At 42.2% G+C, this 18,260-nt stretch overlaps 1 protein-coding gene across 1 annotated transcript; it reads left to right on the top strand.

Annotated features, from left to right (window-relative positions):
- The first annotated feature begins 251 nt into the window (after nt 1-251).
- Nucleotides 252-11,246, top strand: hspa9 (heat shock protein 9). Its single transcript, XM_046406152.1, has 16 exons — nt 252-564; nt 1,572-1,630; nt 1,884-1,971; nt 2,466-2,647; nt 3,821-3,945; nt 4,052-4,125; nt 4,737-4,843; nt 4,976-5,138; nt 5,222-5,314; nt 6,458-6,667; nt 7,294-7,521; nt 7,636-7,858; nt 8,068-8,162; nt 8,323-8,415; nt 8,966-9,106; nt 9,908-11,246. The coding sequence occupies exons 1-16, from the start codon at nt 484-486 to the stop codon at nt 9,983-9,985; spliced, it is 2,040 nt and encodes a 679-aa protein (XP_046262108.1). The 5' UTR covers nt 252-483; the 3' UTR covers nt 9,986-11,246.
- The last annotated feature ends 7,014 nt before the right edge of the window (nt 11,247-18,260 follow it).

The raw sequence follows: 18,260 nt of genomic DNA on the forward strand, positions 1-18,260 counted from the left end.
GTTACATCATGACCTTCACATGCCCACTACGTGTGTCTGTCCAATCCTGTCCATGATCACAAAAAGACAGCAAGTAACAGGAATACGTTTAGATTCGACATCAGAAACATCTAATATCTCATTTATATAATATTGTCAGCAAACAACTTATGGTATTTCCATAAATAATAATATAATATTTTGTTAAATGTTTAGAAAACATACAGGCAGTAATTTAGCAACCCTAACAGGGGTCCTTCAGCGATGCGTGGTGCAACATGTGTTGGATAATTCCAGAAGAAGCTTCGCAGTTCCTTTGCTGTGGCAGTCCAAAGATAAGCGGTTCTTCCTGAGCTCACACCGTCTGGAAGCCTGAAGACACCCTGAGATTTTACATCTTTAGTTATTCTTTGTTGTTCAACAGTCCGAAGAATCTGTTTCGGCACTTCAAACGTCGCGGACGTTTTTATTAAATTTCATTAGCCTGTTAGCTGAGTTGTAAAAATGTTGAGTGTGGCTAGAAGCGTTTCAAGGACTCTCCCGACAAGGACCTGTACAAGAAACGTGTCCTCTTTAATCAAGAAGGTGAGTTTCAAACACACGCACGCAAGTAATTTATGGTTATATTGAGCGTAGTTATGACATTTGACAAGCAGCCGGCTAGCTTAGCATGCTAATGATGTTAGCTTGAGGCCGGCATACTTCACCGAGACGTTCAACATATTATTTGTAGTTAGCTACCAACAAGCCAACTGTGTTACCTATTTGGATTGATTAACGCGAATATTGCGTTACGCAGAATAACGTTAGCATGGTCTGTTTGTTGCTGCACTCTCTGAGTTAGCATTTAGGAAAGATGAGTGAGTCAGTAGGACGAAGTTAACCGGCCTACCATCTACTTTAAAGTTACGTCTTACGCTGGTTAAACTGCGTGTAAGTGATAACCGCTTTAGTCTCTTATTTGCTCGACTTCGCTGACCGTGTGCACTGTGACAAAGTGGTGCACCGGTTCAAAGACTGCGACGGTAGCGGATGAGTGAATCGGTGACCTTCAGTGAGGTGTCCCAACATGCTGCAACATTTCTCGCACGTTTTCACCATGTTTAATGTTATGTTTTATTTGGTTTCTTATTTTTTAACACTTTGTCTACTGAGCTACTTTAATAAAGGTCTTACATTTTTTGTTGTTGTAATGTTTTAAGTCGGTGCTTTTTTTTTTTTTTTTTTTTTAAAGTGAGTTCTGGAGACTCCTCTTATGGGTTCACGATGGGGTTGTTGTTGCTGTTATTTTCACCAATTCCACTTTTAAGTAAGATAATGACAGAATGTTAATGACTACTTTTGTCATGGGTTTCATCCACTTTCCTACTGAATCATCTTAAAGCAAATTCATGGTATAGTTTGTCCCTTCAGAGGTTCTTAACATGAAAAGGTTTGGAAACCGCTGGTATAAGTAACATGTTTTGGTGACACTGATGACATAAAAAAATAGAACTGAATTTGTCGAAAAGTATTATTCAGATCGTATCAGATTATTTCCTAAAGCTAACAATTGGAAACAACTGTGTGACTGTCCTGTGATGCATTCACAGGCATGCTGGAGTGGCTTCCAACCAGATGCTCTCAGAGCTCTGTCCAGGAGGGACTATGCGTGAGTATTGGCACAGAAGCTTAGATGGCATAATGTTTACTACCAGCAGAATCAATAAAAAATAGTTGATTTACCCAAGTGGAAAAGTTGTAAGTTGAATCTGTTTACATATTCGTGACTTTTATGGTTTCTCTTACATATTCAAAAGAGTGCCAGGAAAGTACAAATTTTGATTAAAAAATAAAAGTATAAAACATATTTATAGATGATCATTCTTGTAAAACTTCAATGTTAATAAGTGTTTGTGTTGTAGGTCAGAAGCTGTGAAGGGCTCTGTTATCGGCATTGACCTGGGAACCACAAACTCATGTGTCGCAGTCATGGAGGGGAAGCAGGCCAAGGTGAGGATGAAGAAACCTTTCACATGTCTGTGTTGTGGCCTTGACAGTTCACAATGTTAAAACTGAAAGTTCACCATTAAGAGGCCAGCGGGCTCCATCAGAAATGCTTGGGTCTGGTGGTCTAGTGATCTGGTAGCTTTTTTTTTTTCCAAATCCTTTCCACAATTGGATGGTGGGTCTGCCACCATTTATGTAACTGTCCAGAGCTGACGATCCAACATTCAAGCCCACTTCTGTTGTGATTGGTCAGCTGTGTGGAGCTGAGAAAGGATCTGAACTTCTTATAGTCCTTTTTATGAGTACTACTTAGTGTGAACCAAAGTAGTGTGATGTTTTGTGGTGTAGAAATGTGACAGCGTAAAAAAGTGTTGTGTAGATAAAGAGCAATAGTTTGGCAGACAACTTGGTCACAGTCAAGAAGTCCCTGAGTTGAGGTAGGTGACGATGACGATGTCCCCAGTGGAGCAAATTAAACATTTCTCTTTGGCTGCCAGGTGCTAGAGAACGCAGAGGGAGCCAGGACGACTCCTTCAGTTGTGGCCTTCACAGCAGATGGGGAGCGTCTGGTGGGTATGCCCGCTAAACGCCAGGCTGTCACCAACCCTCAGAACACACTGTACGCCACCAAGAGACTTATTGGACGTCGCTTTGACGACCCTGAGGTCCAGAAAGACCTGTGAGTAAAGTACTTTCACTTACTTTCTTACGTACTTTCAAGTACTTTTTTAGTGGAAATGTGATAACCAAATAACCAACTGTTGGATGTTTTCGTAATGCTGCTATCAGCATTTTTGGGTTTGATCGCTCACTAAAATGTTGTTTCTTTACTCCATTAATATCTATCTTTGTTTATTAGTAACATAATAACACAAAACAAATTAAATCAAAAAATGGTGAGACCATTATTTGACAGAACTTGTTTGAAAGTCTGTCTCAGTCTCGGTTATCTCAGTCTTTGTTCTGAGGTCTTTGTGTCTTGAAGCCACCACTCGATTGCTGCTCGGATTTGCTTACTGTCATCTCTGACACAAGTTTGGTCAAATGTACACTGATGTAGAACGGCTGTCACTCCAAACTCAAAGTACTTTTACCTCCAACCTGTACTCAGCTGAAGTACTTCATTACGTGTATTTACTGTGAACTTGTTGTGTTGTCACTTTAAGCTGCGGTCCACTGTTTAGCGCTTCATGTTCCTCTGAACTGAAACTCTCAGTCCAGTGGTGTGTTTAGCTCCTCCCTTAGCCAAACACACTGCAGGACCCGACGGCTGCTACGAGCTAACTGGCTCTCCTCCTGCAGATGTCAGTACAGATTTGTCGTGTCCTCTTGGTTTAAGAAGCAAGCCATTTGTGACTGAGGGCTTAGATGGACCGGTACTTCAGGAACAATTCAGAATTTTCACATTTTCCATAGACTTTGCACCGAGGAGCCAACTGGTAATAATAAGACAAGACAACTTTATTTGTACAACCCATTTTTACAAGCAGTTTGTCTCAAAGGGCTTAACATAACATCAGCAACATCCTCTGCCCTTCGACCCTCACATCGAGAGAGAGAGAGAGAGAGAAAGGAAGGGAGGGAGGGAGAGACAGACAATAACTACAATAACAAGAGTTGTGTTGTGGTCGGCACTTGGTTCAGTTTGTCATTTGCTAAGTGATGGTCTGGGGGATGGCAGGACGCCATTCAGGCCCTGCTGTACACTGCGGCATTTTAGCAGCTTATAGAAAAACTCTTACATGTTCAGCTGATTGTTTCTTTTGGTCTGCATGTAACAATTTGAGCACCCTGAGGTTTTTGACAAAGTGACTGGACTCCTCAGACTAAGACTAATTTGTTTCACTAACAGGAAGAACGTCCCTTACAAGATTGTGCGTGCGTCTAACGGTGACGCTTGGGTGGAGGCTCATGGGAAAATGTACTCCCCCAGCCAGGCTGGGGCCTTCGTCCTGATGAAGATGAAGGAGACTGCAGGTGTGACTACAGCTGCACTGGATAAATCTTGCTTGCGTTTCTTCAACACTCACATCATGCATAGGTGACAAGTGGTATTGGTAATAATTAGACATTTGTGTTGCAGAGAACTACTTGGGAACCAAAGTGAAGAACGCTGTGGTCACTGTACCTGCCTACTTCAATGACTCTCAGAGACAGGTACACACACACACACACACACACACACACACACACACACACACACACACACACACACACTCTTCATTCCGATCTGAAGCGACAGTTTAGTGGGCCACTGTGAATGCTTAAATTGAATCACTCGGATTGATAATTTCCTATAAAAGAATTCAGCTGAGCAGTAAAACAGCTGCTTAAGGTCATGTTTCACAGAAAAGGGTTTAAGGTGTCCAAAGCATGATGGTCAGCTTTCCACCTTAAGGGATACCACTAGTGATTTTCATTATTTTCACATTCAAAAAGATTGTCTAGAAGTTGTTGAAAGTTTGCTGCATCTGTTGTGGTGGGGCAGCATGTGAAAACGAAATCCGCGTATCCCTTCAGAACATTGAAGTTTTCAGTGTACTAATGTTGACATTATGATAAACACAATATGAGAAAGCATTGCCTCCTCATTGCAACATGCTCCTCTTTGTTGGTAATGTTTGAATGCCCTCTAGTGGGCAGAACTTATAACTAAGAATGTATAAGCTTGTGTATACAATGTGTAGTATACATTGTAAATATTAGGCTAAATTTGAGCATCAACAATTTGAATACCCTCGTGTTTGATTTATTTCTGTGGCTTCCAGGCTACCAAAGATGCTGGTCAGATCGCTGGTCTGAACGTCCTGCGTGTGATCAATGAGCCAACGGCTGCTGCTCTGGCTTACGGCCTGGACAAAACCCAGGATAAAATGTGAGTAGAGAAGGACTGCCATTGAAACACTGCAGTGGACAGTGTGATAAGTGATGCTGCATAGACAAACACTGAACATGCTTGACACTGTGCTCTGCCAGTCTTACCAAACTGACTTATGTCTGTTTCCAGTATCGCTGTGTACGATCTGGGTGGAGGTACGTTTGATATTTCAGTCCTGGAGATCCAGAAGGGAGTTTTTGAGGTGAAGTCCACCAATGGCGACACCTTCCTGGGAGGAGAGGACTTTGACCAGCATCTCCTCAAACACATTGTCAAGGAGTTCAAGAGAGAGGTAAATAACTCAAGGCACTATTTTTGTATTTATGATTGTCACCTTTTCAGAATTTCATGATGTGTTCTGTTTCATCTTTTCAGTCCGGTGTGGATCTGACAAAAGACAACATGGCTCTTCAGAGAGTCCGAGAGGCTGCCGAGAAGGCCAAGTGTGAGCTGTCCTCCTCACTGCAGGTACACAGAATACCCGGACCCTACACGCTTCTGAGCACCTCAAACTTTCAGGACACGCAGGGTCACTGAAAACCTTTCAGCTCTGTATTCTGTATCAAAGATGATCTTTAGCCTTGAACCCACAGTCCAGCTCTCAGTCAGCTCTGCAGACGGTGTGTGTGTGTCTGGCTCAGTGTTATGGTGCTGGTAGAGGAGGTCCTGTGCTTCACTGCATCAGCTTCTGTCTTAGAGGCTGCTGTTGCTGAGCTGCTGCAGGACTCGGCCCTGTGAGAGTGGACTGTCCTGATCCTGGCAGCAGGGCAGGCCTAGTGTGGGGCCATACAAACTTCTGAGCCTTTTCACTGTCACTGCACTGTTCGTAATTGTAAGCAAATACCAAAACTGCCATTTTCTGGATAGAAATCTCATGGAAATATCACACATGGAAACCATTTTGAGATTTTCTTGTGTTTCCTAGAAACTCGTTGTAGTATCGACTACTTCTGTTGCATCATATCTGAGGTACATGACTGTTTGCCTGTCAGCTTTTGCACTATTTAGTCTTCAGTTGAATGGTTGAAATTAGATACGCAAGTGAGCTCAAAAACATGCCTACAGGAGCGTTGAGTATGTGATAACAAACAGCAAACAAAATTGAATTAATACTTAAAGTTGTTGCAATACCAAAATTCTTTTGCTGTTCCACATAGCACATCAGCCCTAAAAACTGTATGTAAATTAACAGATTTTTTTTTTATTTCACTTAAAGCACATGTCAGCATTTGTCTGTTAAATACAAGTCAAAAGTGCCCCCCCCAAAAAAAATCATCTTTAGAGTAGTCTGACCAGGATTAAATAGTCACTTTCCCAGAATGTGGTAAGACATTTCTGTTGACAGTTTGAACAACATCAGTCTTATAAACCACTTGATGATGCATTATGTGGCAGAGCCTGATGAGTCCACCAAGGCAAAGGAGTGATAAGAACTTCCTGGAATAAATAAAGTCCTGTGACATTCATTCTGTGTTTGTTCACATTTTATAAATGATTTAATCTCAGCCAGGCCGTACAACTTGTGCAGTGACAGAATCAGAGAGTTGTTTTTTTTCCCTCATTAATTTGAAATGCTGAATGTTTTCACTTCTTGCTGCTTCTCTCTCACAGACTGACATCAACCTTCCTTATCTGACCATGGATGCCTCTGGTCCTAAACATCTCAACATGAAGCTGACTCGCTCTCAGTTTGAAGGCATCGTGGCTGACTTGATCCGCCGCACCGTCGCCCCTTGTCAGAAGGCCATGCAGGACGCCGAGGTGTCCAAGGGAGACATTGGAGAGGTGTTGCTGGTCGGAGGCATGAGCCGCATGCCCAAGGTACAGAATCAGCCCTTAGCACACGGGTGCTAACCGACAGTCTTTAGTTTGCTGTACATTTTGAGGAGGGCGACTGTAAATCACACTCAGCTACCAAAATGTCAAGGATGACATGAATCCAAGACTTATTTCCACTGTTGGTCCTTGATGTAAAGAGAGTCAAGCAGTCAAGTAGGTCACAAGTCTTTCAGCAAACCTACACAAAGCCTAACATGGGAAACACGGTTATAGAGTTTTGTGGCTGCACTTGAATGTCACATCATGTATTTATGTGGCCTTGAGGACCATGTTATTTCCTTTGTGGTTAACGAGGTAGTCCTGTAACATCTGATGGTCAGAAGTGGCAGCAGTTTGTATTTGGACTCCATCATGTGCCTGTTTTACATGCAAACATAAAATGAGCAGTTTTTACTTGTGTACATTTACCCTTTTATCTCATTCTACTGCTGTTCTGTTTGGCACTTTGTAAACCTTTAGAAAACAGCTGTACAAATAAGAATCATAATAATTCCTAAACAAAGTACAGCAAAACTCAAGGAACATCGGCAGACCACCATCGGTTGTGATCCTTGTGCAAAGATAAGACACTGCCACACCAGTGTGACGTGCCACATTCGTCTCTGCAGGTTCAGCAAACGGTTCAGGACCTGTTTGGCCGTGCTCCCAGCAAATCTGTCAACCCTGATGAGGCCGTCGCCATCGGAGCGGCCATCCAGGGTGGTGTTTTGGCCGGTGATGTCACTGACGTGCTGCTGTTGGATGTGACACCACTTTCTCTAGGTATTGAGACCCTTGGTGGGGTCTTCACCAAACTCATCAACAGGAACACCACGATCCCCACCAAGAAGAGTCAGGTACGTAAACCAACACCTTTTTATTGAGCTGTTTGCCTCTTTCTCTGGACTCTGTTTTTTAAAAACGTGTCGTCAGGTGTAAACTAAGTGGGAAGCATGTGCTGCTCCCTCCAGGTGTTCTCCACAGCAGCTGATGGACAGACTCAGGTGGAGATCAAGGTGTGTCAGGGTGAGAGGGAGATGGCGGCGGACAACAAGGTGCTGGGTCAGTTCACTCTGGTGGGAATCCCCCCTGCCCCCCGCGGGGTTCCTCAGATTGAGGTCACCTTTGACATCGACGCCAACGGCATCGTCCACGTCTCCGCCAAGGACAAGGGCACAGGCCGTGAACAGCAGAGTGAGTGCTGGGGGGTTAATTAATAGGCCTTCTATGAAGGATCACTTAGTTTAAGCCTTCACTAAGCACTAATGTTTATGCACGTAGCTACAAGCACTGAGTGACCGACCTTGTCGCAGAATAGTTGCCTTCTTTTGAAATTGGATGTAAATGTCAAATGCTTGATGAGCGTCTGAACGTCTTCTCAACTTTCTGCTTGCTCTCCTCAGTTGTGATCCAGTCGTCAGGAGGTCTCAGCAAAGATGACATCGAGAACATGATCAAGAATGCCGAGAAGTACGCAGAGGAGGACAGGAGGAGGAAGGTAAAGATGGGACACAGTGAAGTAGATTAAAACCAAAGTAATGACTGCAGGTATTTGAAGTTAATTCTATCTTAGATGGGTTTGTAGCATTTCTGCATTGTTTTTGTCCCTCACTAAATGTTGGAGATGTGTCCTTTAACCCTCACTTCATCGTGCCCAGGACCGCGTGGAGGCTGTCAACATGGCTGAAGGCATCATTCATGACACAGAATCCAAGATGGAGGAGTTCAAGGACCAGCTTCCTGCTGATGAGGTAAGCTTACAGGGTTTGTGCTGCTTTGAGCCCCAGAATGTATGTTTTAAACCCAGTCTGTCAGTTCAGTAACATTTCTAGTTGTACTAAAACTTGCTGATAAACATTTGCAGTTAAAAGTGAAAAGAATGCAAGTAAAATTTACCCAAGTACTGTACTTGAGTGCAGTTCTTAAGTACTTGTACTTTACTTATTTTCCACTCCGCTACATTTTGGTGGCAAATATCTACAAACATTTCCACCAATCCTGAGGTCATTGGTTTGATCCACAGCTCAGGTGTCCTTGGTGTGTGAATGTCTGGGCACTCTAGATATGTAGACTGTTCGATCTTCCATCCAATTGGACAACGGTCAGTTAGACATTGAGTGAGGTGACCACAGAATTTACTTTATCAGCAGGAAGCTAAAAAAAAGATTCTGGGGATAATCGGCTGGGCTGTCTGCTGTAATGTGTATTTACAGGGCAAAGATGATGATCCTGTTCATGTGTGTCTATGCATAACCCAGCTTCACTGGCATGTTTTTGCTCTCTGATCCATCTCACTTGCAGTGCACCAAGCTTAAGGAGGAGATCTCAAAGGTCAGGGATCTTCTGGCCAACAAGGACTCAGAAACGGGAGAGAACATCAAACAAGCAGCCAATAACCTGCAGCAGGCGTCTCTCAAACTCTTCGAAATGGCCTACAAGAAGGTAGGAACATGCATTTACAAGAGGAATACTGGTACTTTTAAACTTGGCCCTTATACTTAGATGTTTATGAGTGTGTAAATGATTCATACATCCACAATTTTAAGAATGAGCACAGTAGATCACCTCAGGTGGCAGCTGCAGCGTAAACCTTCAGAGCAGTTTCGACCATCCAAGACCATCAAAGTGCTTCTTATTGGCTCTCACAGGTTGAGATTGTTACTGTTAGTGTCTGACAACATTACAGAAAGATTCTTTTTGTTTAAAAAAAAAAAAAACAAAACAAAAAAACCCCACAAAATCAAACACAGATCTCAGCCTGGAAGAAGTCTCACTCTGAGGGAAAAATGATTCCCAGGTTCAAAAATACTGGAAAGTTCAGTTAGTCTGTGGACAGAAAATTAGCTGGTACCCGTTTTAAAAATAAATTCATTGTTTTGGTCTGTTTTCAATTAAAAATGCCAAACATTTGCTGGTTTCGGCTTCTTAAATGTCAGTATTTCTTACTTTGTCATTTTTGACAAACAGACAGACAGACAAACGGAGCACTTTGAGGACACCACTTTGCTCTGTGGAACTGATGAGCATTTTTCACAGTTTTTGACATTTTATAGACTGAAGGATTAATGAAAACGATCAATAATGAAAGTTATTGTTAGTTTCTCAATATTTTCACAATATTTCACAGTATTTATAATAAGTGCCAAATTTCATTGTTCATTTGAGCAAAAGAAAATCCTAAGAAATTATTCAAAAATGGATTGTTCTGATGTGCACGTGACACAAATCCCTCTGTTCCTGCAGATGGCAGCAGAGCGAGACAGCAGCAGCAGCAGCAGCTCAGGCTCATCAGAGGGAGAGAAGAAAGAAGGCCAGCAGTAGGCCTTTGCACTTGGGTGTCACATGGTTTCCATAAAAACAGAGGACCGTCAGGCTCGGGGGGGTTGGGGGGGCGGACTGGGTGGGGAGGGTGTCAGTCTCGAGTGACAAGCTGAATCTTAGTCATTCTCTCCATAATATATTATTCTACTGTGTTTTGGCAGTAAAATATTCTAGTGAAAAGTTAAATGTCAGTGTATGTTCCTCCATGCCCTGTTATCTTACCTTATCTTGTTTGTAATTTAATTGTCTCAAAACAGTGTCATGTATGTTTATTTTTACATAGCTGTTAATTTACGTTCTGAGTTAGTAAATTTTTTTCTTTTTTTGTGTCTAAGATCATGTAGGTTTCATGCTTTCTACAGCTTCTTTGGCACACTGCACAGTCCTGCTGCGTCTACATAACACACTGTACAGTCCTCTCTGGCCGTCACAGCTATCTTGTGTTAATTGTGCGCTTAAACAACTTGGAGATGGGAAGTCACTGTACAACAGCTGTGAAGTGCATTTGACTTCTTGTCAAAAACTTGTCACCTCTCTAAAAACTGATAAACTATTGCAGAACTGAAGAATGAGGCGTCCTTCTTAAAATCTGTTTAAAAAAATAATATAAACATCCACATCACAGGCTCGTTCAGGCCCTGCGACATCATTGTTGTACTGAGTTATGGCAGGAAAGACGGAATATAGATAAATATAATGTGTATGCGTGTGTGTATGAGGACGAAGTCAAGCTTTAGTTTATTTGTCTCATATTTAAAATTTAAGAATGGAAGGCCTTGATCTGTGAGAAACCTGACTTCTTTACATCTTCTTGTGTAGTGCTGATGCAAAACAGCTGAGCTTCTGTCTGTAAAACTACAGGCTGAAGGTACTGCCGGCAGCAGGCAAACTGGGAAGACGTTGAGTTGATATGGATGTTGAAATTGCACAATGGAGGATGAGGCCTTAGTTAACTTCAGATTTCAGACAAACCACAGGAGGAAGAACTGGAATGCACACAAAGCTGTGTCATTCCCCTCCAGAAGAAGTCACTGTAGTCACTGCCACAAACTGCTCTGTGTAAAGTGATTGTTTCTGCCTTCCTGCCTGATAGTGATCCAGCGAGCAAAGAGGCAGGCAGGAGCCAGCGTATTGAATTTGGGGGAGGTGTTCTGGTTTGTTTGAGTTCTGTTTTTTTTCGGGGGTGTGATGTGTATCACAGGAGTGAAAATTACGAGTCGCAACAACTTGCTGTCTTTTGTAATAAAAATCTGAAATATGACACAATGTGGTGTGATAATTGGTACAATCAGTTCTTGGTATAATTTAAATCCAATACAGACTTGTATTTTTGCAGGTTTAACTTGTTGATGTTGCCACCAGGTTCAGTTGTGGTTCTCAGGTTCTTTGAGTTTAATGCTAGTCAGCAAATGTTAGCATGCTAACATGCTGAAATGACAAGGAGATGGAGAATACAGAACCTGATCCCTTGATTTTATTGTTTCATTTCTCTATTAGACATGAATTATGAGTTGAGCTTTGGTGGGTTAAAATGACCTTTGACCACCAAATTCCAATCAGTTCATCACTGAGTCCAAGTGGATGTTTGTGCCAGCAAGGTGTTGTCCACAAGGCTAAAAATTACTTTTAAACTCATCAAGTCAAAGTTTAGGAGCATCATTAAAGCCATTTCTCTCCTACCTCTGCTTCTCTTGTCTGTAATTTGTCATAAAAACGTCCAGTAGAGGGAAGCAGTGCTTCATCTGTCAGAGAATTGAGCTCCGTTGTCATGCACAGTTCATCTGATACTGTTGTGGTGCAGCAAAGCGGTGGCCATCACGTGTCCTGAGTCCACATCTTAAACTGAGAGACACGTGATGAATTCAGCAGGTTACAGGAAATAAATTGGAGATAATCAGCCATTCACTGTACACACATATTCATAATTATATGCGTACATGCATGCGTGATTGTGTAATAGAAGCTTAACGTCTTCATTTACGTGCATACTGTTTTTACCATCTACTCCGTATGAAGATATTAACATACTACGAGACATCTGCTGCTGACTGGGTTTAAGATAGATAGATAGATAGATAGATAGATAGACACTTTATTGATCCCGAGGGAAATTCAAGCATCCAGTAGCACATTACAGCAGTGTAGGTTAGTCAAAAAGTAAACAAACAAACAAACAAGGCCTAAATGTTTGTAGGAAATACTAAATTCAATTCAATTTCAATTCAGTTTATTTATATAGCGGCAATTCACAACAAAAGTTATCTCATGACACTTTCAAATTAGAGCAGCTCTAGACCAAACTCTTTAATTAAATATATATATTAGACTAAATATATATTAAATAAACTAACATATGTTACATAAAGTATAGTAAAGTGCAAAGAAAGCAGTTTGAACTTAAAAAGTTTGAACTTAACAATAAACCAAATGAAGAAAGGAACAGAAGCACAGCTGGACTCATCTTATTAGGCTCAGCTGCTCTTTCCAAAGCTTTTACTTTGTAATGTCAGGGCGACTGCCTCCTGCGAAATCACATTCTTCTCTTGCACTTACAACAAGTGACACATTTATAAATGGCGACCGTCACAGTACACTTTAAAAGCATCTCAGTATGTCAGGACATGTCACCTTTTACTGCAGTCAGTCACTCAGCAAGGCAGGCAGGAAGGGGGATCAGTAAACAGCTTTGCTTCACCTCAGATCTCCTCCACACGTCCCACTGAACTCGGTTTCCGGAGCCACGGGACTCAGTCTAAATTGCATATGAATAACAACTCCCACCAGCACAAACTTACTTTCTCACTCTGTTAGCCAAAGTTAGTGAAAGCGGATGTCTTTAAGACTCTTACTGCCACGATGCACCACAGAGCGAGCGAGTTTAACAGTTTAATTAACAGAAATTAATTAAGTTCAGGGTGTGATTGAAACAAACTGATTTGTGTGATGTGTCACCCGAGTACGTCTAAAGCAGCATTCAATGTGTGTTTCATACCTGTGCTCCTTATGGCAGCAAGTGGATGAGAATCAGATTCACTCTCTCGTTGAGACTGACAACATCCCAATGCGGTCTGAGTGATCGCATTCTTTGAAGGCCTTAAACATGTAGTCATCTCACCAGAAGCTGTAGAGAAGAGCATGAGGGGTTCAGCCCCACTTCTGTAAACCAAACCATTTGGCAACGCAGCTGCAGTGACGTATGATGCACTTAAATGGTACACAGCAGCTGTGCACAATCCTCAGTACACGCAGCTTGTAACTGTGAAGAGACAAGATACAAGATAACTTTATTTGTCACACACACAATCATACACGTTACAGTGTGCAGTGAAATTCTTTTTGTCCCTGCTGCCAAAAAATAGGCAAGCAAAATAGAATGAGTAAAATCAAAAACCTTTTAAAAATAATAAAAATAAAAATGTGAAAATGTGCAGTATTTACATGTACAGTATTTACATCTAGTGCAGGTGGGAGTAGGATTAAGGTTAAATGGACCACGACAGCAAGCCGACGTGGTTGTGGTATGGAGTCTGAGAGATCTGGAACAATATGAGTGATACTGTGATATCAGTGACAGACGAGGAGTACGGCAGTCAAGTTTTAGAGGACAGTAAAAATGAAGTAAAGAGATATACATGTTATTAATGATCACATTAATCCACTGTTTCTAAATTTCTGTCAAGAGTCGGCGTCACTGATGCAGAAAAGGCTGAGCCCCGATGCAGAGTCAAGGCAGGGAGGCGAGGTCTTTATTTAACAAAGCAAAACTCACAGCACAGTTACTATGGCAAGGGATCTAACAAAAAACTGTGGCAATAATTCCTGGCGAAAACATGGCATGGCAAGACAAAGTTATCCTGGCAAACTGAAGACATACAAAATCCTGGCATGGAACTCACGACAAAGGTGATGACTGGGAACACGAGGACTGAATAGACAAGACAATGAGACACAGGTGACACACATTAGGAGGGAGAAGGCATTCAAGAAAACCAAAAGCAAAGCTACATGAAAACGAGACACACAGGGGAAGTGACGCTTTCAAAATAAAACAGGACATGACAAAAACCTTGAACATAATACATGGAAACAGAAGACACACATGGAACATGACACATGGACTCAAAGACCAAAAGACAGAGAACCAGGACGTGACTGAAACCTTCAACATAAAACACGGAAAAACATAAGAAACAAACATGAAACATGGCACATGGACTCAAACATAAAACATGGAAACACAAGAAACATGACACATGCATTCAAAAACAAAAGGACAGAAAACCAGGACGTGACTGAAACCTGAACTTAAAACATGAAACATGGCACACTTCAAAATCAGCAAACAAAGCATAACAAAAACACCAGGCATGACAATTTCCATGCTATGAAATTTAGGATTTGGTATATTATAAAATAATGCAAATCATTTTCAGAGCAAAATTGAGATCAAAAGTTCTTTTCAATATGAGAGAGCAGATGTGATGTGAGAGGTGTTTGTAAATTCACAAAAAGCATGAAACGTGTTCCTATTGTTGGGCTTAAATTATGAAATAATGCCAATATTCATTTAAAAATGTAATTCCCTTTTGGTTTTCAAAAGACAAATTTACAAGGTATTTCTGAGAGTTATACATGTGAATGATTTTATTTTTGTTATTAATACTTTTGGAGGGTTGCTGAAATGAATAAGAACGGAAAGGCATATACAAGCCTTTCTGCTTGTATCTGATCCTGTTCACACACACACACACACACACACACACACACACACACACACAGATCCTCTGATGGCTCAGGGACAAGGTCTCACGTGGCCTCATAAACTGGGTTGTTGTCGGAAGCCATTGCTTGGGTTCCTCTCAGTCTCCCGTCTCTGCACTGTGCTGTCATACCTCGACGTCTGGGTGTATGTCTGAACAAAATCTGTGGAGGCCACATTCAGTTCAGATTTACACACTTGGGTCACATTCGACTTGGGTCTTGAAGGCTTGTGGTTTGGCCGTGGGACCCCCCAGTTGGGTGGAGCTCTGTGGCCTGGCCAGTTCCTTTCACCGGTCAGCAGTTGAGTACAGAATATTAATTCATCCATCCACATCTTCCCCTTTCTCCTCCAGCTTCTGAACTTCTCTTTACATCACAGATATGCGAAATTCTTCTTATCCGTTGAAAAAATCATGCATCCCTGTGACATATTTATATTGGTTCTATTGTTTAAGATAGTATTACAGTCACTACTCTCTTTGTAGCTGCTTTTGTAAATGAAAACTTCAAATATTGAGAGAAGAATGTCAAAGAATATAAAGCTGAGATTTCGTAGGCACATTTGATTGACAGGAAAGACCAAAGGAACTGAAACACATTTGCTTTGATTTGGGATCTTGACCAATAATCAAGCTGAAGTTTGCCTTCCAGGCTTCAAGTCAGGCACAGACGAGTATTGTCTTCACTCAGAGAGCAGGGAAGTTACTTGTCGACATAACAAAGAGAGATGACACATCAAAGTTTCCTTCATGGCAGATCAAAGATGAACATCAGCAATATAAATAGATGAGTTCTCCTCACTGTGGCCCAGGAATAAATGGCATGAACTTGGACAGCATGAAAGGGGATTGATGCAACCTCCTGCAAACATGAGAGACGAGGAAAGAAAGCATGAAAACATGATGCTACCACTTCACTGTAAGAAGGTCTTACGCCACTTTCTTTTCACCAGCTATCATTTACTTAAATATCTGTATCACATTATTTGATCGAGAAATGAACATTTAGACTAGTCGACCGGTCCAAGTTTTCTAATGCAGAGGCTCAAACTTATATTTCAAATATTCGTTTTTCTTGTAATAAGTATTCTGATATGATGATATATGATATGCACTCTGGTCTTAATAAGTCTGAGAAGATACTGGCTGTGATGGTGTCTGCTCTTTTGTTCTCTCATTGAAAGGATCATCCCAATGTTTTACCACATTATTACATGGGCCTTCATTTCATGCTTTTGCCCATCACTTTATAACAAATACTGCAGAACTTATATGTGGCTGATACAGAGGGAGAGTCAAGGCACAGGCACGTCTCTGAAGAAGTGATAGCAAGAGTGTGAGACCTCAGTGTGTTAGGATGTGGGCTCCTGGATGGGCACCAGTGGAGCTAATTAAGCCACTGCTTTCTGCATAATTCAGTGTTTTATGTTAATGAAGCGGAGTGATGATGGCCGGCCTCCTGGATACAGTTTCCAGGCCAGAATGAGAACGATCGGTCCTGCCGCTTGAGACACGCGTTTTCTTCTCCCAGAACTCTGACTTTTGTGGATCTCTCTCTCACACACACACAATACGTGGTGTCTCGTGTGTTACGTGTGTTTCCTGGGACCGGATCACATGAGCTGGTCAAGTAATTATGGTGGTTTTATCAGCCTGCACGTGTCCTCTGGCCGTATCACTGCTTTTCTCATCCACACACAACCGTAAGCAAAATGTATTGACCTGTCAGTCAAAGCTGAGCGATTATCTGCAACACCTGGCCTTCATTATTTTTCCTCATATGTTCCCTCTATGCAGTGGTGCTTTGAGCGATCAGAAAATAAACTCAAGTGAGCTGACATATCAGCATCCAAATACGTCTTCAGTCTCTCAGGAAAAGTTAATGAAAGAAAGTTAGAAATGCTGAGAACTTGTACATGACAGCAGTGGCAGGCAATTGCAGAAACAACTGGAAGCGGTTACACAATATTTTTTGGGGGGCAAGCAGAAAATTATAATAATAAAAAAGGGCGCTGATGAAATATAATTGTCGTCAAACCGATGTCTCTGCTGGGATCCCTCCAGTGAGTGGTTGCCTTGGGAATCTGTCTGCCTTTCAACACTCTGACAGTTCATTCGCAGGCAAAGTCACAGGAGAGCTGAGCTGAGCTGTCAGTCACACATCCACAGCGAGCTCATCTGTCCCAGGGACATGTTGTAATGATCCCTCCACGCGAGTGGAGACGGCATGCAGCAGGTGTTTGTGTATATGGAAAAGATGGTTTAACTGTGCCGGGAATTAAGGATAAGATTTCTTTATTAAATATCTAAAGTATGTAGCAGTTTGATTAGCCTCCATTTGACTTCACTTGATTTGAGGACTGACCCTTTAAAATCAGTCATTTCTTATTCATTTAGTCCTGCTGATGGAAATGATTGTGATTGTGAGTAAACGTCTTGCGGATGTCGTGAGGGCCACACACACCACCTGTCACACTCATGAGAGGAGGGCAGCCAGACGGACTTCCTGGCATGTGAGCACAAGGTTGTCCAGTCGCTGCCTCCATTTGTCTGACACTTTGGCACAATTTTTTCCGCCCGTGGTGCTCATATTGATCTCTGTTTAGTGTATCTGTGAAATGTGACATGTTTCGGGCCGGCGAAATGTTGTCATCTTTCACGAATTGGGTGTAAATAGTAAAATCAGTCAAAACAGTGTGTTCTAACAGCTGCTAAATAATGCGCCTCTCACACGAAGCAGACGGGCAGGTCGGGCCATGATGCTACAAAAGAATCATTCAGATCATCAATCAGAGCACAAACATGTATTTTTCAACACACTGAACCAAATGGAAATCAGACAGCCTAAAGCTTGTTGGTGGCTTCTTGTGCGCAGGATGTCAGTTGAGTAATGAAAGAATGTGCTCATATTTGGCCCAGATGGCCTCTGAATGTGGTCTGACTGGACCTCACCTGTAGTCCACTGCTCAGGTGCCTTCAGCTGGGGTGACATGGCACGACATGGCAGTCATTAACGAACACCATGAGCCCTTCACGCCCGGGGTCCTGCACAGATCCATCTCTCCTCTGAAGCACCATAAATGAGCCCTCATCAGCCTCAGCGAATGGTTAGTTACCTTTTAACATGGCAGACACAGTACCGGGAAGGTCAGTCACATTCATTACAGGGCAGCTGTGGACTGACACCTTCACCACAACCCTGGCTTTGCCTCAGGTCAAACATCTCGCCGTGAGTGTCACATTGAATCCTGTTCAGGTCCTCCCTTTAGTGAACAGACAACATGTCAGCATGAGCTTTGGCGTCAGACTCTATGGCGACCTTCAGCTGTGACAGATCAGTATGACTGATTCCGGACCGTACTAGGCTGATACTTGGCGCAAAGGCTGGCTGAGATGTTAATTCCTGTCTGTTTGGCAGTCTGGTGTGCCGACTGCCCTGTTCAAATGAACGCAAGCCGCAGTAGTTCAGGAAGTATCAACAGGTCAGTGCCAGTGTTTGGTTCTTGTTAAAACCA

Source organism: Scatophagus argus, chromosome 12 (assembly GCF_020382885.2).
Source record: "Scatophagus argus isolate fScaArg1 chromosome 12, fScaArg1.pri, whole genome shotgun sequence".
NCBI lineage: Eukaryota > Metazoa > Chordata > Actinopteri > Scatophagidae > Scatophagus > Scatophagus argus.